This window comes from Canis lupus, chromosome X, assembly GCF_003254725.2.
Source record: "Canis lupus dingo isolate Sandy chromosome X, ASM325472v2, whole genome shotgun sequence".
In the NCBI taxonomy this organism is placed as follows: Eukaryota; Metazoa; Chordata; class Mammalia; order Carnivora; family Canidae; genus Canis; species Canis lupus.
In genome coordinates, this window is record NC_064281.1 from 80,815,169 (window position 1) to 80,839,514 (window position 24,346).

The window sequence follows — 24,346 nt, forward strand, 5'->3', positions numbered from 1 at the left end:
ATATTGACCATGGAAGGTGAGGAATCAGCATGAAAGAGGTGTCAAGAATCACTCTCGGGCTTTTGGTCTGGTGCAAGGGAATGGGTAGAGTTATCTTTCAGTGATCATAGGGGACTCAGGGAAGAACTGTTTGGGAAAGTGTGCATTAGGAGAGGTGAAGAGTTCTCTTTTGAACGTGTCAAATTTGAGGTGCCTATGGCATTTCCAGATGGACCTGGAATTAAAGATTTATTTATTTATTTGAGGTGGGGTGGGCCTCAGGGAGAGGGAGAGAGAAAATCTCAAGCATACTCCCCATTGAGCCCAGACCCCGACATGGGACTCAATCTCATAACCCCAAGATCATGACCTGAGCTGAAGTCAAGAGTTAGACACTTCACCAACTGAGCCAACCGGGCACCCCAAAGTGGATATTTTACATAGGTGATTGCTCTGGCAGTCTTGAAGCTCAGGAGGAAGATCTATGATGGAAATTCAGATTTGGAAGTGTCAGTGGATGGGTTGGAGATTAAGTCATGGGGGTGGGTTAGGTCCACTTAAGATTAAGTCATGCAGCGTATTTGCTCAGGGACAGAATGTTGGCTGAGGAAAGAATGGACTCCTGAGGAATACTCAACATTTAAAAGATGGTGAGCCTTGGCAAGAGTGTGTGTGTGTGTGTGTGGGGGGGTGCTCCTTGAACACCGCAAAATCCTACACAGCTCTGAGATTCTAAAGGATCTGCTCAGATGCCTTCCTCTTACAAAGGTTTCCATTGTAGAACAGCTTCCCTTTCCTGTCTCCATTCTAGACTCTCTGCTAGGAGAGAGCCTAAGGAATTTCAGGGGGCCCCCGGGCCTTGGCACATCCTTTGCTCTCCAATCCTTCCCCATTATCTCAGAGGCTGGGACTGGTAGGGTCAACCACTAAGAGAGCAGACAGGAAATATTGGAGTGTGGTGTACATGCAGGAGGAGGCCTTAGGCTGGCTTGCGGAGGGAATCTGGGCAGGACTGGGCGGACCTGAACTCTCCGAGGGGGATGGAAGTCTTTTCTGCTGACCTTAACCTGCCCTGGAGTAGATTTTTCACCTTGGGAAGAACAACCTAGGGCTAGACCACTGCTCTCTAGGCCCCTGGAGGTTTGAGAGAGGCCTCTGATAGCCTGGAGTCCAAAGCTATGTCCTGGGACCCATTCCTCCTGGCCCAGGCTCCTGGAGTTTGGCCTTAGTCTGCAATTGAGGGGCCCCATGTCCCTGTTGCTGGGCAATGTGTTAGACAGCAGCCTCTGGAGACAGAACCATGCCAACTAGGAGCCTGACCTGGAGCCAACGTGACCGGCACGACCGCCACTGCCACCACTACCTTCTCGGAAAGGAGCCACCCGTCTGGCCCCTGGCTTTGTCTGGTTGCCAACCTAAGGGTATGTGCCTACGCAGGAGGCGATGACATTTTGGCTCTACTTTCAAAGTTTTTTTTTTTTCCTTTCTCATGTGTTATTTCTAAAGATAACAAAGGTCAAAAGGCATCCAGCATTTTCTGGTTTCTCATAAGCTTCTGGTCAATATTTAATCTGGTTTATGGATTTTTTTTTTTAGGTCTTCTAGATGCCTTCTTGAGCCTGCTTGTGGCCACCCACAGACACTTGTAAGGAGGAGAGAAATCAGCTTGGCAGAGACACTCTGAAATGAGGGATTAGGGGCCAGAATCCAAGGAACGAGAGCTGCAGCCCGGAAGGCAAAGGAACAAGCCCTGAAGACACTTCTGCTGGGAGGTCCGCCATGGCCTCTCTCGGCCTCCAACTTGTAGGCTACATCCTAGGCCTCCTGGGGCTGTTGGGCACCCTGGTGGCCATGCTGCTTCCCAGCTGGCGAACAAGCTCCTACGTTGGTACCAGCATCGTGACGGCGGTCGGCTTCTCCAAGGGCCTCTGGATGGAGTGCGCCACACACAGCACAGGCATAACCCAGTGTGACATCTACAGCACCCTCCTAGGCCTGCCTGCTGACATCCAGGCTGCCCAGGCCATGATGGTGACATCCAGTGCGATCTCTTCGTTGGCCTGCATTGTCTCTGTGGTGGGCATGAGATGCACTGTCTTCTGCCAGGACTCCCGAGCCAAAGACAGACTGGCGGTGGTGGGTGGAGTCTTCTTCATCATTGGAGGCCTCCTGGGCTTCATCCCCGTTGCCTGGAACCTTCACGGGATCCTGCGGGACTTCTACTCCCCGCTGGTACCCGATAGCATGAAGTTCGAGATCGGAGAAGCTCTCTACCTGGGCATTATTTCCTCCTTGTTCTCCCTGGTAGCTGGCATCATCCTCTGCTTTTCCTGCCCACTCCAGGGAAATCGCTCCGACTACTATGACTCCTACCAGGCCCAGCCCCTTGCAACTAGAGGCTCTCCAAGGCCGGGTCAACCGCCCAAAGCCAAGAGCGAGTTTAACTCCTACAGCCTGACAGGGTATGTGTGAAGAACCAGGGGCCAGAGCTAGGGGGGCGGTTGGTGGCCGAGTCTGTGAAAACCAGTGAACAGCACCTCCCAAACCACCACCCCTGGGGCCACAGGTGAGGGACATTGGCACTGTATCATGTCAGAAGGTGCTGCTGAGGCTAGATTGACTTTGCCCACTGGATCAAGTGAAGGCAGAAATGAGAACTGGTGCAACAGCATGCAGGTTCGATTGTCAAGATTGCTTGCCAAGCCAGCCTTTCTGTTCCCTTCACCTTGCCCACGGCCCTCCCACCAACCCCCCACCCCCCATCCCCCACCCCCGGCTCTGAGTCCCCAACCCTCTACTCCAAACTCCACCCTGCAGCCTAGGCCAGGCCACAGAGGCTTCCCTCCGCCCTTTGGTTTACCTGGGAATCCATCTGCCAAACCCACTAATTACATCCCACTGACTAACCCTCTCTGTGATCAAAGACCCTCCCCTCTGGCTCAGGCTGGTTCTTAGCTCATTGCTGGGGGAGCTAGGGTTGGGGCTGGGGGCGGGGAGTGGTGGCTTTTGTGGGCCTGGCTCTCACCAACTTCCCAAGCTTCTCTCCAAAGAAACTGGTCAGTAATGGAGCCCAGAGCCTCCATCCCATTGTTGTTATGACTCCACAGGGTTCAGACCGGTTTGTGCGTGGACCATCCCATGGTACTGAGGGAAGACAGAGGCAGGACGAGAGGGAAGGAAGGAAGGCAGTTGAGGACCAAAGAGAATTAAAAAAAGACCCAAACCGTTGCCCAGGGCATTTCCCAGAATTCCTTCCCGCTGCGGGTTTGGGGGATCTAGCACCCCTCTTCCCTCTAGAGGAAAGCACAAAGGAAGAAGATAGGTTGGAAAGCTCAGGGCAGTAGCAGACTCTGATTCCACCGAGGAATTCCATTGCCTCAGAAGCTGCAACCCCAACTTTCACCAAAGCCCCTGCCTCTCTCTGCCCTGGCCCCCTGCTGAAGCAGGGCTATGGGTCCCCCACGGTGGTTCCCTTAGGAAGGGGAAACTAGCACTTTTAGACATGGCTCTTGGCTGGGTGGGGGGCAGCACAGGAGACTTGGGGGACTGAGGAAGAGACCACTCCTTGAGGCCACCCAAGAAAGAATAAGAACTTTGGGCTCAGTTGCCAGGGGTTCCCCCCCACCCCGCAGAGCACTACGGAGCCTCTGAAAGACAACAGCACCAGGGAGCCCCTCCACCTGCCGCCGTCACCCATCAGATGCTCTCCGTCATCCTTTGCCAGGCATTTCAGAGTTGCTAGAAGGCATCTAGCTCCGAAGTGTGGAAGAGCTCTATTTCCCCTGGGATGGGAGTGGAGGTGTGGGTCACAGATGGACCAAAGGCCTCTTCTCTCAGCAGCCTCAGCATGCCTGGCTTCTGACAAACTCCGGGCTGCCTTCCCACACCTCAGTGCCAGCGGAAGAGGGTCATTCGTGGTCTCTGACATGCCTTCCACCTCTCCACCTTCTTACTTATGACTGAGCTCTTCTCCCAAGCTGGAAGGGCCTGTCCTCTTAGTCAAGTCCTCCTGCTGTCTGGAGAACTTGCTCAGCACCACCTCCTACACCGAGTCTCCTCTCACCACTCCATTTCTCTCCTACGCTCCTTCCTCTATCCCTCCGTGTATATAACTCTTGCTTCTCTGATGCTTATTGTTCACAATTTTTGATGGGTAGTTATCTTTTTGTGTGTATCTGATTTCACAAGGACATTGTAAACTCTTGAGGGTAGGGACCATCCCCGAGACCTCTTTGTATCTCCCAGACTAGCTATAAGAGTGCTGGGCACATAGTAGGTAATCAATAAACACTTATTGATTGAGTCATTCTGTTACTGTTTTATTAATTGAAAGGGGCCCAGCCAGGGCAGGCATGACAGAGAGAATGGGGCCAGGGGGAAGGGAAGGCAGAAATTGGCGTTTCTTCCCACCAGGTGGGTAAAACATTCTAGACTTTACTGGAGACATTATGAAAGTAGGATACTACCACCACCCCCTCCACCTTTCCCAGGGAACCTTAACCTTTTCTTCCCTCTTCACAATTCTTTCATCAAAGTTATTTACTAAATGGCTGTGTGTTTATTCCTTTCATTCTCTGAACCAGCACTCTGAGGAAGGTGAAGGAGACCTGATAGTCTCCATTCGACAGATGGGGAAACCAAAGCCCACATGAATAAAGAGAATTTTCCCCCAGGGCCACATTGTTGGTGTTGGGGCCCCAGACTCTAGCCTCTCCAGATAGGACTCTGCTGACCCACTAATTGAGTGAGCCCGCCAGGGGTCTGCAGGCTGCCGGAGGATAGCACCCCATGGCCAGTGAAGTCACGCCATTTGAAAGAGACACAACACCTCAGTTCTAATTTCCCTAACTCCAGAGGAGTGAGAGTTTGGGAGGCTGTGTTTGAATCTCATGGGGAATTAACAAAGCCTAAGTCATAAAGATGTTAACTGTGACAACACTGACAATGATGCCCCCCCGGCCCCCCACAAGATTCAGCTTACCCAGGGCCCCTGGACCAAGTGGGCCTCGGCACACAGGAGCCTGATATGACAGGCATGACCTTGCACCCTCCAAGTAGACCTTCTTTGGTGAAGAGGCTAAGACCCCAGCACCCAAGCCCATTTAGAGAGAATAGAGACAGGCAGGAGTTAAGTGTGGAGAGAAGGAGCTCTCTGGGCAGAAGGTGAAAAGGGGTCATGTTTCTGGTCTGGCACCAGGAGCCCCCAGCCCACTTGACTGGGGGCCCCTAGGGGCTGGAAGATGGGGTTGCCTTGCTGACCGTGTTATGCTGAGTGGGCTCTGATGAGTCACTGGCTGGCAGCCAAAGCACTTTACAGATTCACCATTTCCTTGCATTCTCCAAATACCCGAAATGAAGCAGGTGTTTTTATAGGAAACAAAATGGAGGCCCAGAGAGGTGAGTCAATTCCCCAAAGCCAAAGAGTGTCGGAGTCTGACTCTAAGCTTGGCAAGCCTTCCCATAGTGGTGTGGGTCTAGGATGTTGCCTGGGATGGTGTAAGAGTGCCTTCTGCTTTTCAGAGTCCTGCAGCCCCCCTGTCTCTATCTGCAGCTGGCATATAAAGGCCTTGGAGGGCAAGAGGGCACAGAGCTTCCCTTCGTCTTAGGATGAGGCTGCCCTGGGATGCCCTCCTTTGGACTTTTAATCCGTGGAGATTCTATGGAGGATGTGAGAATTTCATCCTCAACTAGAAAAACCAGGGCAGAGCCGAGAAAGAGCAACTGTTCTCTTTGGCTGGGACAGCAAGAAAAGCCTCTCTCTAGATAGTTTCTTAGAAATCTCCCTGTGTCTGAGTCCAAGTTGAACAGCTTTCAGCTCACCCCATTGCCTTCCATCATAAAGTAATTTAGATTAGCCACAACCAAGGGGCGAGTGAGGGCCATTGGGTTTATGCCCCAAACTGATGGCTCTGACCCTTGCACAAGGAGAGATGTTTCTGCCTTCCCTCATTCCTCTGATAATAGTGTGACTCATGCTTTGTCCCCTTTGGGGCCACAATAGTGACCCACTGCTATGTGATTATTGATCGGCTGAAACTGGCTTCTGAGGTGGGGGGAAGGGCAAGCTCCAACGTTCTGCAGGACCTGCTCGCAGCCACCGGAACAGCCACTCAAGCAGCTCTCCAGCCAGCCAGCCCACACTACCCGTGCCCTCACTCCCTGTGCCCTCGCTCAGTGTCAGACGATGTGCGAAAGGCTTTCAGGGCCACAAGGGCAAACGAGGTAGTCTGTGCTTTGCGGGAGCTCACAGCTGATCCAGGACCAGATAAGACATGCACACCTAAGGGTGGTACAAGGCATGATATGGCCTGTCCTGTGACAGATAGGAGGGAAGTGCCAGAAGGCCAAGGGCTACTTTGGAAAGGTTTCTAAGTCCCCTCAGATCCAGATCAGTATGAAGGGAGGGTCTGGCACCATTTGAGCTATTGGAGGGGGTGGGGTGCAGAGGGCAGGGGAAGGATGATCAAAAGAAAGTGCTTTCTGCGGTCTCCGGGGCACGGGAAACAGGGAAGAAAGGCAGACAGCAGTGTTCAGGAGGGAACAGGATGGTACTGCACCGCCCACCCAGAACCCCTTTGAGTTTACCTCACAGGACTCCCAAGTGGCTCCAGCAGAAAGAGTGACCCTGGGGCTCAGCCTCCCGTCCTTTACCTCCTTCTCTGGGGCAGGTCTCTGGCATCTGTTGGGGGCAGCAGAGGCAGTGCCCATCCAGGTAACCTGAGGCCTTTTGGCCCCGGACCAGAGAAGCACAAATGTGGGAGAAGGGAGAGAGGAAGGAGAAGTGTATAGTGCTAAGGGAAAGCACACAGGGCCTCGCAGGGTCAACTGTGCCCTCCCACTCAGCCCTGGGCCTGCGGGCAGGAGGTTCTTTGGTGCCTGTCATAGCTGCCCACTCGGGGACACAGAGGCCCCAGGCTGGGAAGCGCATGTGCTCCTCAGCTGGCTGGAGCCTGGCCTTTGCCCAGCCTGATCTTCCTGGCCAAGCGGCTGAGAGCTTTGATGGGAAATCCTGTTATCTCAACAGGAGAGAGATCCTTAAACAGGAAGTCCAGCAGGTTATCTCTCTCTTTGGCCCTAAATGCGGTGGCTCATCCATGCCGCGATGTGATCACTGATAAAATATTAACAGGTTTTTATCTGGCACAGCGATACAGAAGGTGTGATGGGACCACCACCCTGCCTCACACAAGCAAACCACTTCCCTGAGAACTGCTGCTCAGGAAGTCCCAGATAACTCTTGTCCGCAGTTCCTTGCCCTGGGCCTCTTTCCTCCCAAAATGAGCGAGCAGCAGTGCCTCAGGGCTTCACAAAGCAGGAGGTCACCCTACAAGGGCAGATCATTTGGTTTGGCTCTCCTGATGTCCCCTGAAATTCCTATTTCTCCAGAATGGCACCCCTGCCACTTCATAAGTCACTTCCTCAGAGGGCTTCGAAGAGCTTTCTATTTGCAGTCATGGCCCTGGGTGGGTGGGTGGGTGGGGGTAACATTGAGAAAACACTTGTGCTCTCAAACAGATATGTAAATAAAGCTGCGTGAAATAAGGTGCCAAATGAGCATGAGTGGCTGGAGCAGGCAACCCCGAGTTTCGGTGGCAGCCCTTTTACTCCAATGGCCCTTTCTAGGTCTGTGACATTTGACAAAGTTCCTTGCGGGTTGCTCAGGAGAAAAACATGACAAAATCACAAGCAGCCTCTTTATTTGCGTTTATTTCTGGAATCACCCAGTGGGAGGCAAGGAGGTGCATCAGCATCCCCCACAAAGACTGTCTGATGATATGGTGAAGACTGCTCCTTTGGTTGAAAGGCACTGAGTGCCTTGATGGGTGGGGGGGGTGGTGGTGGAGAAAGCACGTATGTTTTTCTTTTTTTTTTTTTAAAAAGATTTTATTTGTGTATTCATGAGAGACACAGGGAGAGAGGCAGAGACACAGGCAGAGGGAGAAGCAGGCTCCATGCAGGGAGCCCAATGTGGGACTTGATTCCAGGACCCAGAGATCACACCCTGAGCCAAAGGTAGACGCTCAACCACAAAGTCACCCAGTCCCATGTATATTTTTCTAGCAAGAGAAACCCATTCAGTCATAGATTAGCCACTGCCATCAGCATTGGCTCTAGTTTCTCAGTTTAGTGCTCTTTAAAAAGGAGCCAGAATGAGAAGAGGAGTCCAATGGGCTTAAGAAAAACTAGAACACTGATTCAGAGGCAGTGGACACTGGAATCTCAGGGGGAGTAGGGGACTTCTCTGAGTAACACATGCACTCTTCAACTAAATCATTCAAGAGCCTTCCATGGAGATGAAGTAGAAATCAAGAAAGAGACAAGATGACAAAGATGGTGTCATTTTTTCTTGGCAATTCCATAGGCACCTCAGGTGGTTAATTTTACTCTTCTGTGTGTAATCATAAACTAGTGTGTTCTCAAGTGTCACTTTTGCACTCCCCAAGAAACTTGCCCACCTCAGCACTGTCTGCGGTGGGGGTGCGGTACAAAGGAGCCAGTAAGAGCACTCCCAGCAGAGGCCAAGAAGTCCAAGACCTCCTGGAGTGTAAGAATAGGATCTTGATGGCTGTTTTGATATCAGGAAAGCTGCCAAGTGACAGCTCTGAGTGAAAAACCCAGTCAAGAGGAAATGAATTTCCACATTGTTTGGAGGGATATTCGTTACATAAGTGAACAATTTCCTGATCATGAGGGCAGTTAAACATTGTGTGAGACTGTGGAACTTTCTTCCTTGGAAATTCCTATTAGTGTGGGCTGGCTTTAGCCTTTTTCTTATCAAAAGGAGGAAGAGGAGACTAGTTATTTTCAAGACAAGCAGTGGGAGTAGTGGGCCAAGAGCCTGGGCTTTGGAGTCAGACAAACCCGGGTTCAGTTTGGCTCTCTGTGTGGCCTTGGGAGAGTCACTTCAATTCTTTACACTGTAGTTTCCACAAATGTGAAATGGACATGATGCCTGCCTCTCAGTGTGGTCATGGCATAGAGCAGGTCCTCGACAAGTGATTAACTGTGTTCCAAGCATGTTGGTGACCCAGAGGGTCATGTCAAAGTCACAGCAAAATGTGTGCCTGTGGGGAGCAGGGGCAGATGACAAGGTATATTTCCCACCACAGATCTGAATCTACACCAGCAAGGGATACTTTCTTGGGTCAAAACTCCTCAAGATTCTTCCCAAAAGTCAAAATACCTTGGAGACCTTGGGTGGATTTCGGCTCATCAGATTCCATTGACAGAGGCCAGAGGAAGAGCAGATTTGAGAAGGTAGAGAAGAAAGGAGGGGTGATGGCTCTTTGCCCTTCATCCAGATCTGCAAAAAATCTGAGGCGGAACAGAACCATGATCAATCAGGACCTACTTCTAGAGAAAATCTTATTCCAAGGGGACTGCAATCTGAGTTAATGCCCCCAACTCTGGGACGGTTGGGGAGATACAACCACCACTTTCCTATTTCGTAGCCTACAAGGGTGCCATTGGTAAACAGATTTAGCATTGCCCCCACCCCCATCCCCTTACTGATATGCCCTGGCCCTTCTCCGGCCCTTCTCCATTCTGTTCCTGGTGCTTCAAATGAGATAATTTCACATTCCTCTAACACACTTGGGTATTCCTTGATTCATAACCCCTCCCCCCACCTAGTCTTGGGACTTTACTAACATACTCTTCCCTACAACCTGGAAAACCCTCCCCCACACACCTCCACCTTCCGCATCCTCACTGGTTTCCATAGCCTTGTGGAAAATCAGACCTTTTGGGAGCACCTTCCTGAGCCTCTGCCTGAAGTCATCTTGCCTGCCCTTGAGGACTCAGTGGTCAGAGGTGTGAAATATCTTTGGCACATGGAAGGCACCCAAACCATCTGAACTAATCTCATCTAAAAAGGGTTGGGGGATCCCTGGGTGGCGCAGTGGTTTAGCGCCTGCCTTTGGCCCAGGGCGCGATCCTGGAGACCCGGGATCGAATCCCACGTCGGGCTCCCGGTGCATGGAGCCTGCTTCTCCCTCTGCCTGTGTCTCTGCCTCTCTCTCTCTCTCTCTCTCTGTGTAACTATCATAAATAAATAAAAATAAAAAAAAAGGGTTGGGGTTTCAGATGATTCATACCAAAACTTTGGACTTGCAGATGGAGGCAAGTAACAAAAACACATTACTTCTGCAGAAAATGAATGCTATGTGTGTCTCAATGACTAAAGTTTCAAGACTACCTGGGTTAGTTCTTTCCAACCATCTAGTTCATTATCCAACCATGTGCCCTGACTTTGGATTCAGAAAGTATGGTCCCTGGGGGGCACCTAGGTGGCTCAGTGGTTGAGTTTCTGCCTTTGGCTCAGGGCGTGATCCCGGGGTCCTGGGATTGCGTGCCACATCAGGTTCCCCACAGGGAGCCTGCTTCTGCCTAGGTCTCTGTGTCTCTCATGAATAAATAAATAAAATCTTTAAAAAAGCACAGTCCCTGAATTTCCTCTCTCCCTGAGAAGTTAGGGGGTGTCCTTGTTAAGAAGAACACGTTATTCTCTGGGGGAAATTACACTTGACTCGGCCTGAGCTCATCCCTAGCTTTATTGAGCATACCCCCTGCTTCACTCCTAATGTGGTACTACAGAGACAGCTTTTGATTCATACATAGTACAGAACTCTGATATGTGCTCTATCTGGGGACTGCCCTTGGGAACCGAGAGCCTGCCAATTAAGCCTCTGCTTCTAAATTATTGACCCAGATTATTCGCAATCACTGGACATGGACAACCATATCTTTCTGCCCCTCACCCAGGGGGCCACCAAGTCTCTGACTTGGTCCTCTGCTAGCTGCCCATTTGTTCATCCAACAAGCATGTACTGACTTCCTGACATGTACCAGGGACTTATTTTCTTGTAGAAAATAGAAAAAAGAGAGGCTTGCTCTGTCTACTCTTTATGGGTAGCTCCTATTTATCCTGTTGTTGTTTTTCTAAATATTTTAATATTTATTTATTTATTTATTTAAAAAGTATTTATTTGAGAGAGAGAGAGAAACTCAAGCACGCCCTGAGCCAAGCATGGAGCTTGACTTGAGGCTCGATCTCAAGACCCCCGAGATCACCACCAGAGCAGAAACACTCAACTGACTGTGCCACCCAGGACCCCTGTGTCTTCTCTTGAAAGATGCTATCACTGCTCTGGGCAAAAGGGAATGGAAGACCTCTTCAGAAATGTTTTTTTTATTCTTCTTTTAGTTCTCTCTCTCACGATCTGGTCTCTATAGACCTCCTGACTGCAGTCTGTAAGTCTCAGTATTTTAAAATTGCATGCTAGGGAGCTTCCTTTTGATAACATTTGGAGTCTGTGGGAAAGAACAGCCATATTCCCTTTTGCCTTTGGCAGCCTTTCCAATTATCCAAACGAAAACTCAGCTTAAGAGAAACGCTAGGTCACTCCAGCTCATGCATTCTGAAATGCTTTTTGTCTGTTTTTATCTACCTAGCTCACAACCCCTTCTATGAATGAAGTGCTGCTACAGGCTCTCGAGGGAGATGGAAATATCGACAAGTTCCCATCATTAGCTCATTCATTAAGAATTATTGATTACCTACTATCAACCAGGTACTATGCTAAGCTGGGGCATAAAGCAGTTGGCAAATACCAGTGTGGCCCTTCCCCTCGTGGAACTTACTAGGCAAAGAGACACACAGACATCGTGTGTGCTGTGTTCACCACTGTGTATCACACAGGACATAGTAGGTAGCCAGTATTTGTTGAATGACTGAAAGTAAACAGCCAGATAGGTAACAGAAAATTGTAAGAATTGGAGAGGTGGGTGTTCTAGAAGAGCAAACAGTATGGGTAAAAGCTCAGAGGTAAATAAGAGCCTGACCTGTGTCAGTGGGAAGACCATGGTGAGGAAGAGGAAAAGTGAGTAATGATGAAAAGTTGCAAGACACAAAGTAGACGAAGTAGAGAAGGTGGATTTTTAAAAAGATTTTATTTATTCATGAGAGAGGCAGAGAGAGAATCAGGCTCCCTGTGGGGAGCCCAATGCAGGACTCAATCCCAGGATCCCGGGATTATGGCCTGAGCCAAAGGCAGACGCTCAACCACTGAGCCACCTAAGGGCCCCAGGAGGGTGGGTTTTATTCTAAGTGCAATGAGAAGTCATTGGAGGGCTTTCAGCAGGGAGTTATGTCATCGGATTTGTATGTGTGTGTGTGTGTGTGTGTTTTGTTTTGTTGTTGTTGTTTTTGTTGTTGTTTTTTTACATCTGGCTGTTGTGGTAAGACAATTGTGGGAATGAGAGTGGAAGCAAGGACACCAGTTGGGAGCCACAATTATCTGCGGGAGTTGCTGGTTGTTTGGACTAAGGTGGCTGTGGTAAAAGCCAGTGAAGTCAAGATCTATTTTGGCAACAGAACTGACAGATTGGACGTGGGGGACTACGAAAGAGGAAAACTAAGGATGACTTCCAGGTTTCTAGCTTCTGTGACAGGTGGGTGGAGGTGCCATTCTCTAAAATGAGGATAACTGCGGGAAAGAACTGTCCTGGGGTGTGTCACTGTTTATTTTTATTTATTTTTTTAAAGATTTTATTTATTTATTCATGAAACACACAGAGAGAGAGAAAGAGGGAGAGACACAGGCAGAGGCAGAAGCAGGCTCCATGCAGGAAGCCCGATGTGGGACTTGATCCTGGGACTCCAGGATCATGCCCTGTGCCGAAGGCAGGCGCCAAATCCCTGAGCCACCCAGGGATCCCTTTATTTTTATTTTTAAATATTTTATTTATTTATGAGAGAGAGGAGAGAGAGACAGAGAGACAGAGAGAGACAGAGACACAGGCTGAGGGAGGAGAAGCAGGCTCCATGCAAGGAGCCTGATGTGGGACTTGATCCCAGGAATCCGGGATCACACCCTGAGCCAAAGGCAGATGCCCAACTGCTGAGCCACCCAGGCGTCCCATCACTGTTTATTTTTAACAAATTTTATTTGAAATGCCTGTGAGACATGTAAATGTAAATGTCAAGTAGGCAGTTAGTTATTTGAATCTAGAGCTTTCTAATAGGAAGACAGGACAAGGAAGTTTGCGATAAAAGTCTTGTGATTGACACAAAACTTACATCTTCAAAGAAAACATTATGCCTGGCTGGGTTACTTAGGGGAATTTGTGGGGTGGGGGAGGTTGACATTCCAGCCAAAGGAAAGTTGACGAAGGAGAACATTCTAGGTGAAGGGAACTGAATAGCAAAGGTGGAGTAGAACATCTCTGGGCAGGTTCAGAAACTGGGAAAAAAAAAAAAAGCTCAGCTAGGATGGAATGAGGTTTGTGCTTATAATGCTAAAAAGAGGAGTCTAGAGGGCACAGTGCCCGCCACGTGGGACTCTGTATTGCTTTTGCTCTGGAAGCACCAGCGAGTCTTTGAGCAGAGGCACAGCCCTGAGGAGGTCATCCAAAGCAGTTTCATGACAGTCGAGTGGATGGAAGGCACGAGAACAGGAGGAAAGGGAGGCCAGTGATGAGCTGATTTCCATTTTACAGGCATGAGATGATCAGGGCCTGAAGGCTGATTGGGAAAAGGAAAAGTTAAAGGGTGAACAGGAGGGATGTTAGAAAGGACAATTATCATTATGTTAACCTAAGAGGAGAGCCAGGAGGAGGTGCCCACTTCTGGTTTCTGGGTGGCTTTTGCCTCCATGCTGGACCAACTCTGGTAAGGCTGGGGGGCATTCTTTAATCTATCGTGGCATTTAACACTGGTTAAAAGGTCCTCACACTGGCGTGGTTTCACTGCAAATAGGTAACAAAGGGGAAGCTCTGGAATCGGCATTGTAGTAAATGGAGTCACACACGTAAACTGTTGCTGGAAGCAGCCCTCTGGGTTGGGCCTCGGAAATGGGCGGGGAGTAAGTGCTCGTAAAGAGTGGTGACATTTCTCCAACTTTTTTCTATTTTTTTCCCCTTTACAGATTCTATCCATTTATTCGTGAGAGAAACACAGAGAGAGGCAGAGACACAGGCAGAGACAGAAGCAGGCTCCTCATGGGTAGCCTGCCATGCGGGACTCTATCCCAGTACCCCCAGGATCAATTCCTGAGCTGAAGGCAATTGCTTGACACTGAGCCACCCAAGCACCCCCCCTTTTCTTCTTAAGAGCCCAACTTCCCATATTCTTTCCTACTTTGCCCCTCACTCACCCAACACATGGCCGCACATGCTCACTCCCTCCGCCACAGGCTGGACCTTCAACACTATGAATGTTTTTCTGATACCATCTTCCATCCGTGTTGCCTGCCTCCAGGCCAAGTCCCACTTTTGCACAGCACCCCCTCTGAAGAGTAAGGATCGCTGAGAGGATAGCTGAATGTGCTTCCTACCCCCCCCCCGTCCCAATTTCAGTGCATATTTCTATTTAGACAACTGGGGCCTTGGATATTATACCCCAAATGTCTGGCTTGAAGATGAATCAGGTGGCAGGCTAGAGCTGCGGAGAGGTGAGGGCCCGGGGGTGGGTGGTGGGGCCCGGGGTAACTATCAGCACTGGTTCTGCTGGTGGAGCCTGGCTCAGGCCTCCTCCCACTCCTTACGGTCTCACTGGACAGTACCTGGACCAGGCCTCATCTCCAAGGAGGAAAAATAAGCTCGGGAGGGTTTTCCAAAGTAACTCTGCATGGGAAAAGATCTCCAAAACATTCCTTGGCACTACCTAATCCTATTGCCATTGCTTGATCCCGCCGCCCCCACCTCTCCCACTTTGATTGCTTCTCCCTTCCTACTTCTTTTTCATTGTTGGTATATTTTCATGTGTTCATCGTTCAACGTCTGATGAAGAGTGCCTTGAACTTTTTGGAGAGTCCGTTCTATATAAACACAATAAAGCAATGAGTAAACAAAATGTCTACTTTTACAAGGGTATAGGTTTTACTATTTTCGGGTAATAGGAGATCAGCCCCCTTCCTCAGCACTGTTCTGAGTGAGGGATAGTAAATAGATCTCCCTGCTCTAAAATAGCTCCCTCGCCACCTGAAATCCCAGTCTGGTGACACATATTTTTTGAGTTGGGAGCCCTGATTTCTTTTTCAGAACTTATGAAAGTGCAAATACTGTGTGCGGCTGGGGAGATGGGCTGTTATTCAACCTTGGTTCCCTTTACATGAACCCATCGTTTCTACCAAATGAACATGCTTTTCACATTCCAGCTTTTCCCCTGCTTTTGGACATGCTATTCTTCCGGAGGTGATGCTAAATATAATATCAATCATAAATATAAAATTACATTATATGTTCAAGAGTCTCTCATCTGAGATCTAAATCCAAACCTCATTCTTTTTAAAAACAATTTATTTTTTTCCAATGTAAGACGAATAATGGGTTTATTATAGAAAATTTGAAAAAGGCAGGAAGATAGCAAGAAGAAAAAAATATCAACCATAGTCCTATCATCTAAAGAACCACCATTGTTGCCACTGTTGCCAGCATGGTCATGCTTGTTCTTTAAACAAATCTAAGTTTAGGTCCCATTTCTGATGTGAAGCCTTCCTTCACCTTCCTCCCCCAGAACCTCCCTACCATGTCTGTACCACTCACTTGTACCAGTTAGTTAATGTGGTATGTGTCCTGTGTTTCCAACTAGGTTGTTCAGATTCTTGAAGGCTGAAACCATGAATTATACTTCTTAATTTATCTCCCAACACCTACTCCATTGGACACAGTATTTGCTGACTGATTGAACCTAAGTGCATACAAACCATTTCAGAAAGGATATGAAACAGGTCAAGTATCTACGTCATGAAAATTAAAGCTTTCAGGTCACCTGGCTTGGTGACTATTGCTTTTCTGTTCCTGGAACTCCTGAAAGCCTATGAAACTAGCCTCTTTCTCCACACGAAAACTGAATAAGAAGCAGACTGAGTAAGAGCCAGGATTTACTCAAATATTCTCTACATAAGGCATAAAGGTGAGAAGGAGAAAGAGACCACACACACAAGGAGAGAGAGGGGGAGAAGGGGAGGGAGGGGAGGAAGAAGTGAAGATAAGAGAAGACCAGAGAAGACAAAAGAGCAGGGTAGGGTACAGAAGGGTATATAGAGTATATAGTCCGGTGCTCAATCCAGTATGTGATTTGCCTCCAGCACCGTATACAGGATCCCATCCACTTGTTCTGAGTCAAACCCGATCTCACGAAGCTCCAAGTGAGGGAGGACAGAAGTAAGGAGATAGCTGACGTGGATACGCAGCCGCGTAAGCTTGGCCAAAGCCCTGTATGATGGAGTGAGGGGGGCAGAAGAGATGACATGAAGTCATTAGCCATCAGAACAAATGAAGCCCCTTAAAAACGGGCCTACATTCCTCAATAATGATGCATCCATTAGCTAGGCAGAAAGAAGAAAGCGTGGTGCCATTGAGCACGGGGAGGCCGACTGCAGCTCTCTAGGTAACTCCTCGATCCTTGGTGGTCTCTAAATTAAGGCTTCCTCCCTTATCTATGGCCAGTGACAGGGGGCAGGGGGGGCGGGTCCTAAGGCCTGCTTTCCCATTAGCACTCACAAACTGAGAACTAAACCCTAGGAATTAACCTTTCTAGGTCATCTCCCTCTGGGGTCCGGTAGGAGACCTGAGCCTTCTGCAGCACTTCCAGGTGTGTCTCTGTCTCCTTCAGTTTCTCTTTCAGTTCCTGCTTTTCTTCCTTGGTTCTCTCCAGCTCAGCTTTCAGAATCTGGAATTCAGCTTGGCGATAGCCCATGTGTTTCTTGCTCCAGTATAAGCCTTCGGTCTCCTGGGTGGTGTAGGTTACCAATTCACTCTGGACTTTCTGGAATTCGGAATGCCAGTGATTCCTCTCCTGTTCCAGCTCCTCCACCTGCAGTCCAAGAAACAGAAACGCAATGACCCCCACATGCTACGAGCGTGCCAAGGCGTGTCCCCTAATACATTCACTCCACGGGTACTCCATACACGGGCCACTTAGGGACCTTCTCCCAATTCCCCCAAATACGGGAGGGGAAGCCCATTCTCGTTCATTCAATATGAGACAAGGCACAGAACGATTCAATGGTGTCTTTTGCCTTGAGGCCTCCCAGGCCAGGGAATCCACCTGAGCCTCGGCTCTGGGCTCTCCAGGTTAAAACGCTCTCTCAGTCCCAGCAGTAAGGTGTGGCCCTGACCTTTTGCTGGAACAAATTCCGCTCGGCCAAAACACGTTCCAGTTTTTCTGTGGTTCTTTTCAGTTCTTCTAGCTCCCTGTGGTTCTTCATCTTGGGCGCGCTGTGGCCTCCGCTCTCGTCGAAGCCTCTGCCTGGTCCCCCAGCGGCCGTAGCTGGGGCTGCGCCGGAGGCCCCAGAGGAGTAGGGTGCTGGGTTCCAGGACTCCACGGCTTTTCTCCTCTCGGCCAGCTCCTCTCTGTTGAAGGGGATCAGCTGGATGGGAGCCCCCGAATCTCGGACGCCTTTGGCGACGCCGACCACAGCTACAAAAGGTCCCTTGTGTGCCTCCTCCTTGTTTGTGCTGCCTCTGTTAGACTCTTCTGCTACCAACCTGGGCATCTGGTCTTCTAATTCTTCGTGGAGCAGGGACCCCTGGTGGTGGTCTGGGGCCCCTGAATACAGCACTGTAACCTCCCGGCTCTGACTGCTATTCTTGCTTGCTTCTGGGTATTCTGGAGAAAGGTATGGCGGGGTGCTTCTCTCCGAACTGGATTTCTCGTGGCTGTTCTCCCCTTCTGGGTAGGCGGCAGCTGCCTCAGCCCTCCTGTAAGGGCCAGGCATGGAATAATCTAGAGGAGGTGTTGTCATCTCATTCTGGAGCCTTCTGCGTTTCTCTACCGGCTCCTCTCCCAGAATCCATTTGTACTTGCTGCAAGAAGAAGGGAAAATTAAATGTTAGTTTTAAATTAAAAATTAAATTAAATTGTTGAAATACAAGCTAGGCATATTCTTTTCCTTTGGAGTCTCTCTCCAAACTCCATGTATTAGAGCAGACTCTAGCTGTTAACCACACTCAGTTTGGGTTAGGAATACAACTCTACCTACCCCTGCCCCTACTGCTGGAACATCAAACTCTGCACTCATCCACCTTGTTGAGACAGCAACCAGTCTGAAGGGAGAGGTGAAATCAAAAGGTATGAGAGCTAGCTAGACCAGGCTGACTGACCTTGGTAAGAATTCTGAAAGTAGGACTGAAACCAGCCCAACTCAGAAGTCTCCAAACTGCAAAGAAAGGCATAAACACACACACACACACACACACACACACACACACACACACACGCAAAATCCTCTCACACGAGAATGGAAAAAAAGGTCATAAAAAGCCTAGTAGAGTATGCGGAGGAAAACTGAGCCAGCTCGTTAATTTTAAAGTGTCACAAAAACCTTCCAGTTTCAAAGACTTAGGCACATTTTTTTTTATTATTGCAACAGAACACCAAGCAGTTCCTTTGCCAGCCAACTGGATTGTGGCTACTGCCCATTATTCACTCGTAAAAGTTAATTAAAACACAGGGCCCTCGTCGTTGTCGTTGGAAACAAACAAGTTAAATCGGCCAATTCAAGTCATTTCCCTCTTACGGCAAAAGAACTCCCTTCTGCCAGGGCAAACAGGCACTCCCTCATTTCTTCAGGAAAAGTACAGGATAGGAATCTCAAATTGCCTTCCATTTCTGGCTGCTATATGTACTAACTGTTCTCGAAGGAACCAATGAATCTGGTGCCAATGAAATCTATAGGCAATTTAAAAACAGCCAGGAGGATGGGACCTCCCCCTTTCTTTCTCCCCCATCCTTTTTACCCTGAGAACTATTTTGGCCCTCCCTGCACAAAACCATGACATTTCGAGGTGAGAACCACTTTTCAAATTTTTGATGAGAAAGAGTCCAGTATATTATGTATCAGCCATGTCACAGTACAGTATTTCAAGGCCATCCGCCCACTCGTCTCTGCAAGTTCTGAGAACATCTGTAAGACATCTCAAAACTTGGCTTCTCACAGGGCCCTGAATGTCCCTCGAAACTAGGGTTCTCCTGGAAAGAAAACTGGTCTGCATCTTAACAGAAATTGCTGTGTCAACCTTAGGGGGAAAGCAACAGTATTTAGGGGCAGGGTGAGGCCAAATGTATTCCTCTCTGGCATGCTAGGGGCCACTGCAGAGGGTCCGTGTAGTTGTGCTATGCAGCGAGACAGAGGAACAGTCAGTTTGGATGTAGGGAGGAAGGGTGGATGATACCAGATAGCAACACCACAGTTCTATGAAAGGCAATTGGAGTCAGATGATCTCCCTTCTCTTCCATTTCCCACTTCTAGGGGTTCTGCCCTTAATCACCTCTCCCTGTATTTCTCTCCTTGGGTAATCTCACACAACTCCATGGCTATAGCCTCCCAGCCCTGGTCTCTAGTGGTGCACTTCCAGTTGCCCATCCCATATTCCTTCCTGGTGGTCCCCACCGGTATCTCGGGATGTATAAAAGTGGCCTTTTATTTTCAACTTCAAACCTGTCCCCTCTCCTAGGTTTCTGATCTGTGGGATGACACCAGCCAACTCAGGAATTTTATATAGTTCTATGGGCTATCGACACCCAGGTTTGAGCTCATGTAACTGCTCCTGAACCACTGCAACAGCTTCTCCCCAGTCTCCCCTTTTCTTACCTCCGATCACCTGCTGCCAAGTTAATTATCTTCCTAAGGCACTACCCTGATTATGTTACACCCTTCTTTGAAATCTTTATCTGTTGTTCCCCACAACATAAAAGCTTAAACGTCTGTCTTAGCTTGGTGTTCCATTCCGAATCACAAAAAATATTTATTGAGCACTTACTCTGTGTCAGACAGTGTGATAAGGGTTTAACGTGTATGGTCTCATTCCATTTTCCCTGAGGTAGGTGGTATGTTTGTCAGAATTTTTTAAAGAGGAAACTCAGATGTAGAGAGGTTAACTTTCTCAAGGTCATAGAGGTAGTCAGTGGCAGAGCTGGGACATCACTTGGCCCTAGCTTCCTTGAAAGATGCCAGCCAAAAGAAATGCCCCATGATTTCTCATGCTGCTTGTTTTGATTGGAATGCCCTTCTCCAACCCAACACTGTATGTCTAAGACTAGCTCAAATGCTACTTCTGAATTCCTATAGCACCCTAGCTCTCTATTATAATACACATCACTTTTTACCTTGTGTGTGTGTGTGTGTCTTGTATGTTCCCTATCAGAAGGACTAAAGTATAAGCTCCCCTACAGAATAGAGCTTAACTAACTGCGAGGTGGGAAGAAATGAACGAAAGTCTGCACCTAAGAGGAAATCAGAAAGCAACTACTGTGTGAATGAGAGGAAAAGAAGTGGATTTTACGGAGTGGTTCTAGTACTTAACTAGTTCTATAAGTAACGGTCTGGTTCTTCCCTTTAGGAATTGATTCTTATTCTAGACCTGTCTTCACTCATTTAATAAGGATTAATTTTGGGTTCACATACCAGGAATTCTTTTCCAACTACATAGCTGGTTTCTTCTCATTTTTTCTTTTATCATACACCTAAATTGTCTGTCTACAGCTGATATTTTCACAGGGACTGCATCGAATCTGTAGCTCAATCTGGGGACTACTGCCATCATAACAACACTGTACCCTCTGATCCATAAACATGAAATGTCTTTCCATTTATTTAGGTCTTCCTTAATCTCATTCAATAATGTTTTATGGTTTTGTTTCCAAGGCTTACTTGCACTTCTGTTAAAATTTATTCCTGAATACTGTATTCTTGAAGCTACTATAAATGGAGTCATTTTACTAATTGCTTTCTTAATTTTTTCAGTGGCTTTTATTTGAAGTATAGTTAATGTAGTGTTTTATTAGCTTCATATGTACAATATAACAATTCAACAATTCTATACAGTACTCAATGCTCATCCAGATAAGTCTACTCTTAACTCCCTTTATCTATTTACCCCCCACACTTCCCCTCTGGCAACCACCAATTTGTTTTCTATATTAAAGAGTCTGGTTTTTCTATTTGACTCTTTTTTCTTTGTCTCTTTTTTAATTTGTTCACCTGTTTGGTTTTGTAAATTCCACATAGGAGTGAAATCATATGGTATTTGTCTTTCTATATATGACTTTTCACTTAGGACTATACCCTCTAGTGCTGCAGTGGTAAGATCCCATTCTTTTAACAGCAGAGTAATATTTCACTCTGTGTGTGTGTGCACATACCACATCTTCTTTATCTATTCACCTGTCAATGAACATTTGGTCTGCTTCCATATCTTAGTTATTGTAAATAATGCTGCAATAAACCTAGGGCTGCATATTATCTATTCAAATTAGTGTTTTTATTTTCTTTGGTAAATACCAGCAGTGCAATTACTGGATCATATGGTAATTCTATTTTTAATTTTTTCAGGAACTTCCATACTGTTTTCCACAGTGGCTGTACCAGTTTGCATTCCCAACAGTGCAGGAGGGTTCCCCTTTTTTTACATCCTCCCCAATACCTATTGTTTCTTGTGTTGTTGATTTTAGCCATTCTGGCAGGTATGAGGTGATATCTCATTGTGGTTTTGATTTGCCTTTTCCTGATGATGAGTGATTGACCATCTTTTCATGTGTCTGTTGGTCATTTGTATGTCTTCTTTGGAGAAATGTCTGTTTAGGCCCTTTGCCCATTTTTTTAACCAAATTATTTGGTGCTGTGTTAAGTTCTTTATATATTTTGGGTATTGGTAACCTCTTATTGGATATATAATTTGGAAACATTTTGTCCCACTCAGTAGGCTGCTTTGTCATTTTGTTGATGGTTTCCTTCACTATGCAAAAGCTTTTGGTTTTGTTAAATTTCCATGTGTTTGTCAATTTCCCAAATCGCCTTCTGTTGGTGATTCTATTCCACTGTGATTAGAGTAAAACCTTTGTATACTATCAATCCTTTCAATTTATTGAGGCTTGTTTTGTAAACACATGGTCTATCCTGGAGACTATTCCATGTACATTTGAGAAGAATATGAAGTGCTCTATATGTATATGTCAGGTCCAGCTGGTTAATGGCATTCTTCAATTCTTCTGTTTCCTTGTTGATCTTCTATCCATTATGGAAGGTGGGGCACTGAAGTCTTCAATTATTATTGATATCTGTTTCTCCCTTCGATTTTGTCTGCTTTTGCTTCATATATTTTGGGGTCTGTTATTAGGTCCACATAGAAGTGTAATTGTTACACCTTCCTGATAAACCCTGTCATTATGAAATGTCCCTCTGGATTTCTGGGTAACATTTTTTGTTTAAAGTCTATTTTGTCTGATAGTAGCATAACCATTCCAGCTTTTGTATGGTATATCTGTTTCCACTCTTATTTTCAACCTATTTATATATTTGAATCTAAGGCATATTTCCTGTATATCTGGATATTTTAAAATACATTTCTTACTATGGTGTTTCCTTACTCCAGTACTGCTTTGGTCCTACTCTCCTTCTTTATGCTATCATTGTCAAACATTTACATCTGTTGGATGAGCCCAACAATAAAGTTGTATGCATATATAAAATCATATATATATATATATATATATATACACACACACATATAGTTTTATGAAATTATTCTTTAAATTAGTTAAGAATAGAGACTGGGAAAAACGCCATTATACTGCCTTTTATAATTGCCATTGCCAGTACTCTTGTTTTTTTTCATGTGAGTTTGAATTACTCTTTGGTATCTATCACGTGCTTTCAGCCTAAAGAACTCCCTTTAGTATTTTTTGAAAGGCAGTTTTTCTAGAAACAAATTTCATCTGCTTGTCTTTACCTGGGAATGTATTATTTCACCCTCATTTTCTTTTTTTTTCTCTTCATTTTCTGAAGATAGTTTTACTGGACTTCAGCTTCTTGCTTGATACTCCTTCTTTTACTACCTTGAATATGTGATCCTACTGCCCTCTGGTCTCCACTGTTTTTGTTTGTTTGTTTTAGTTTCAGAGGTAGCATGTAGTGATTCATTAATTGCAAATAATACTCAGTGCTCATTATATCAAGTGCCCTCCTCAATGCCTATCACCGAATTATCCCATCCTTATAATGGCTGCCTTGAAGTCTTTGTGGGCTAAATCCAACATGTGGGTCTCTTTAAGAGCAGTTTCTATTATCTGCTTCTTGCTTTTTCCTATGTACAGGTCACTTTCCTGTTTCTTTGTATGTTTCATAATTGTTGGCTGACGACTGGATAGTTTATAAGTTTTTTTTTTTTTTAATTTTTAAGTAATCTCTGCAGTCAGCGTGGGGCATTAACTACCAACTCTGAGATCATGAGTCACACACTCCACCAACCAAGGCAGCCAGGTGCTCTGACATATGAATATTTTAGGTAACACAGTATAACACCTCTGGATACTGCTACCATCTCCCTGAGTGGTTGATGTTGTTGTTGTTTGCCTGGTTGGTTATCTAGTGACTTGGCTGAACTGTCTCCATGAAATCTACTTCTGCTACAGGATGCAGCCTCCAATACTCCTGCTCAGATTTCTGGGTTTTTCTATCTCACCTGGCAATGTGGGATTCACCCTGGGGTCAGCATCAGGCCACTTACTGATCAAGGATTATGTTTAAGTCCTCTTAGCCAGTTAGATTTTTACCCTTTACCACTGGATGTATGTGTGGCTTTGGAAGCTGCTATTACAGTTCAAGGAATCTACTTCTGCCCCATGTTCAGCCAGCCCAGTAGAAGTGGCTTGACTTTTCCCTCTCTAATCACCTCTCAAAGGGCACAACTTTGAGCATGCACACAGTCTTCCCATCTACCAGGATATGTATGTGTGATTTATTTTTAAGTATGGTTTCCTAGGGGTTGCCCCTGGGTCAGAAAAGCTTCTTTTTCATCCAGTGGTTCCTCAGAGGCCATGTTTAAGCCCCTACTGCCAGCGAGGGCCCTGTCCCCTTTGTTGTTTGTTCTGTGTGAGGTTGGAGGGCTGCTTTAAAGCCCACCTCATGTCCTAGCCAGATTGCTCCTGAGTAAACCGTAGCCTTGTGCTTATGCACAGCCTTGCTAATACCAGAGCTGACTGTGATCCCAGGAGAGGTCTCCTTGACTTTTTCCTTTGCTCTGTTACCAAACTTCTGACTGCTTGGCCCTTTTGCTTGTTGTAATGTGTATCATAGAGCTATGAGTGCCCTCAGTTATGGTTCACCAAGACTTCCATTATTTCTGAGAATGCTTCGATGTTTTCTTGGCTTGCTTCTTCAGGTATGAACTTCTGCCCTATATGCATGCAAGCTGTGGCTGGGGCAATAAGAGTCTGGTATTGCTGGCATGTTGCCCCTAAATGAGTGTTTCCACCCTAAATGGGGGCTGGGTGGGAGAAGAGAGACCCAGTCCTACTGGGTCGGTCCAGAAGAGAGCTTTTGCAAGACAGACTTGGGGAACATGTGAAATGTTGGAGGTCTTT

General features: G+C 47.1%; 2 protein-coding genes across 4 annotated transcripts in view; one reads left to right on the plus strand and one right to left on the minus strand.

Moving 5' to 3' along the window:
• The window catches only part of CLDN2 (claudin 2), a 29,892-nt gene extending 25,607 nt beyond the window's left edge, over nt 1-4,285 (plus strand). For both annotated transcript variants that reach the window (XM_049107634.1, XM_025431522.3), the window contains exon 2: nt 1,576-4,285. In XM_049107634.1, coding sequence (XP_048963591.1) covers nt 1,759-2,451 — 693 coding nt within the window. In that variant the 5' untranslated portion in view covers nt 1,576-1,758 and the 3' untranslated portion in view covers nt 2,452-4,285. The remainder of the gene's footprint in view (nt 1-1,575) is intronic.
• Nucleotides 4,286-15,261: 10,976 nt separating this feature from the next.
• Nucleotides 15,262-24,346, minus strand: part of MORC4 (MORC family CW-type zinc finger 4) — a 53,150-nt gene continuing 44,065 nt past the window's right edge. The window contains exons 15-17 of one of the 2 annotated variants that reach the window (XM_049107625.1): nt 17,103-17,790; nt 16,553-16,798; nt 15,262-16,197 (exon numbers count right to left, since the gene is read on the minus strand). In XM_049107625.1, the coding sequence (XP_048963582.1) occupies nt 16,117-16,197; nt 16,553-16,798; nt 17,103-17,790 (1,015 nt within the window). In that variant the 3' untranslated portion in view covers nt 15,262-16,116. Of the gene's footprint in view, nt 16,198-16,514; nt 16,799-17,102; nt 17,791-24,346 lie in introns of both variants that reach the window. The other variant, XM_049107624.1, reaches the window with a different exon arrangement.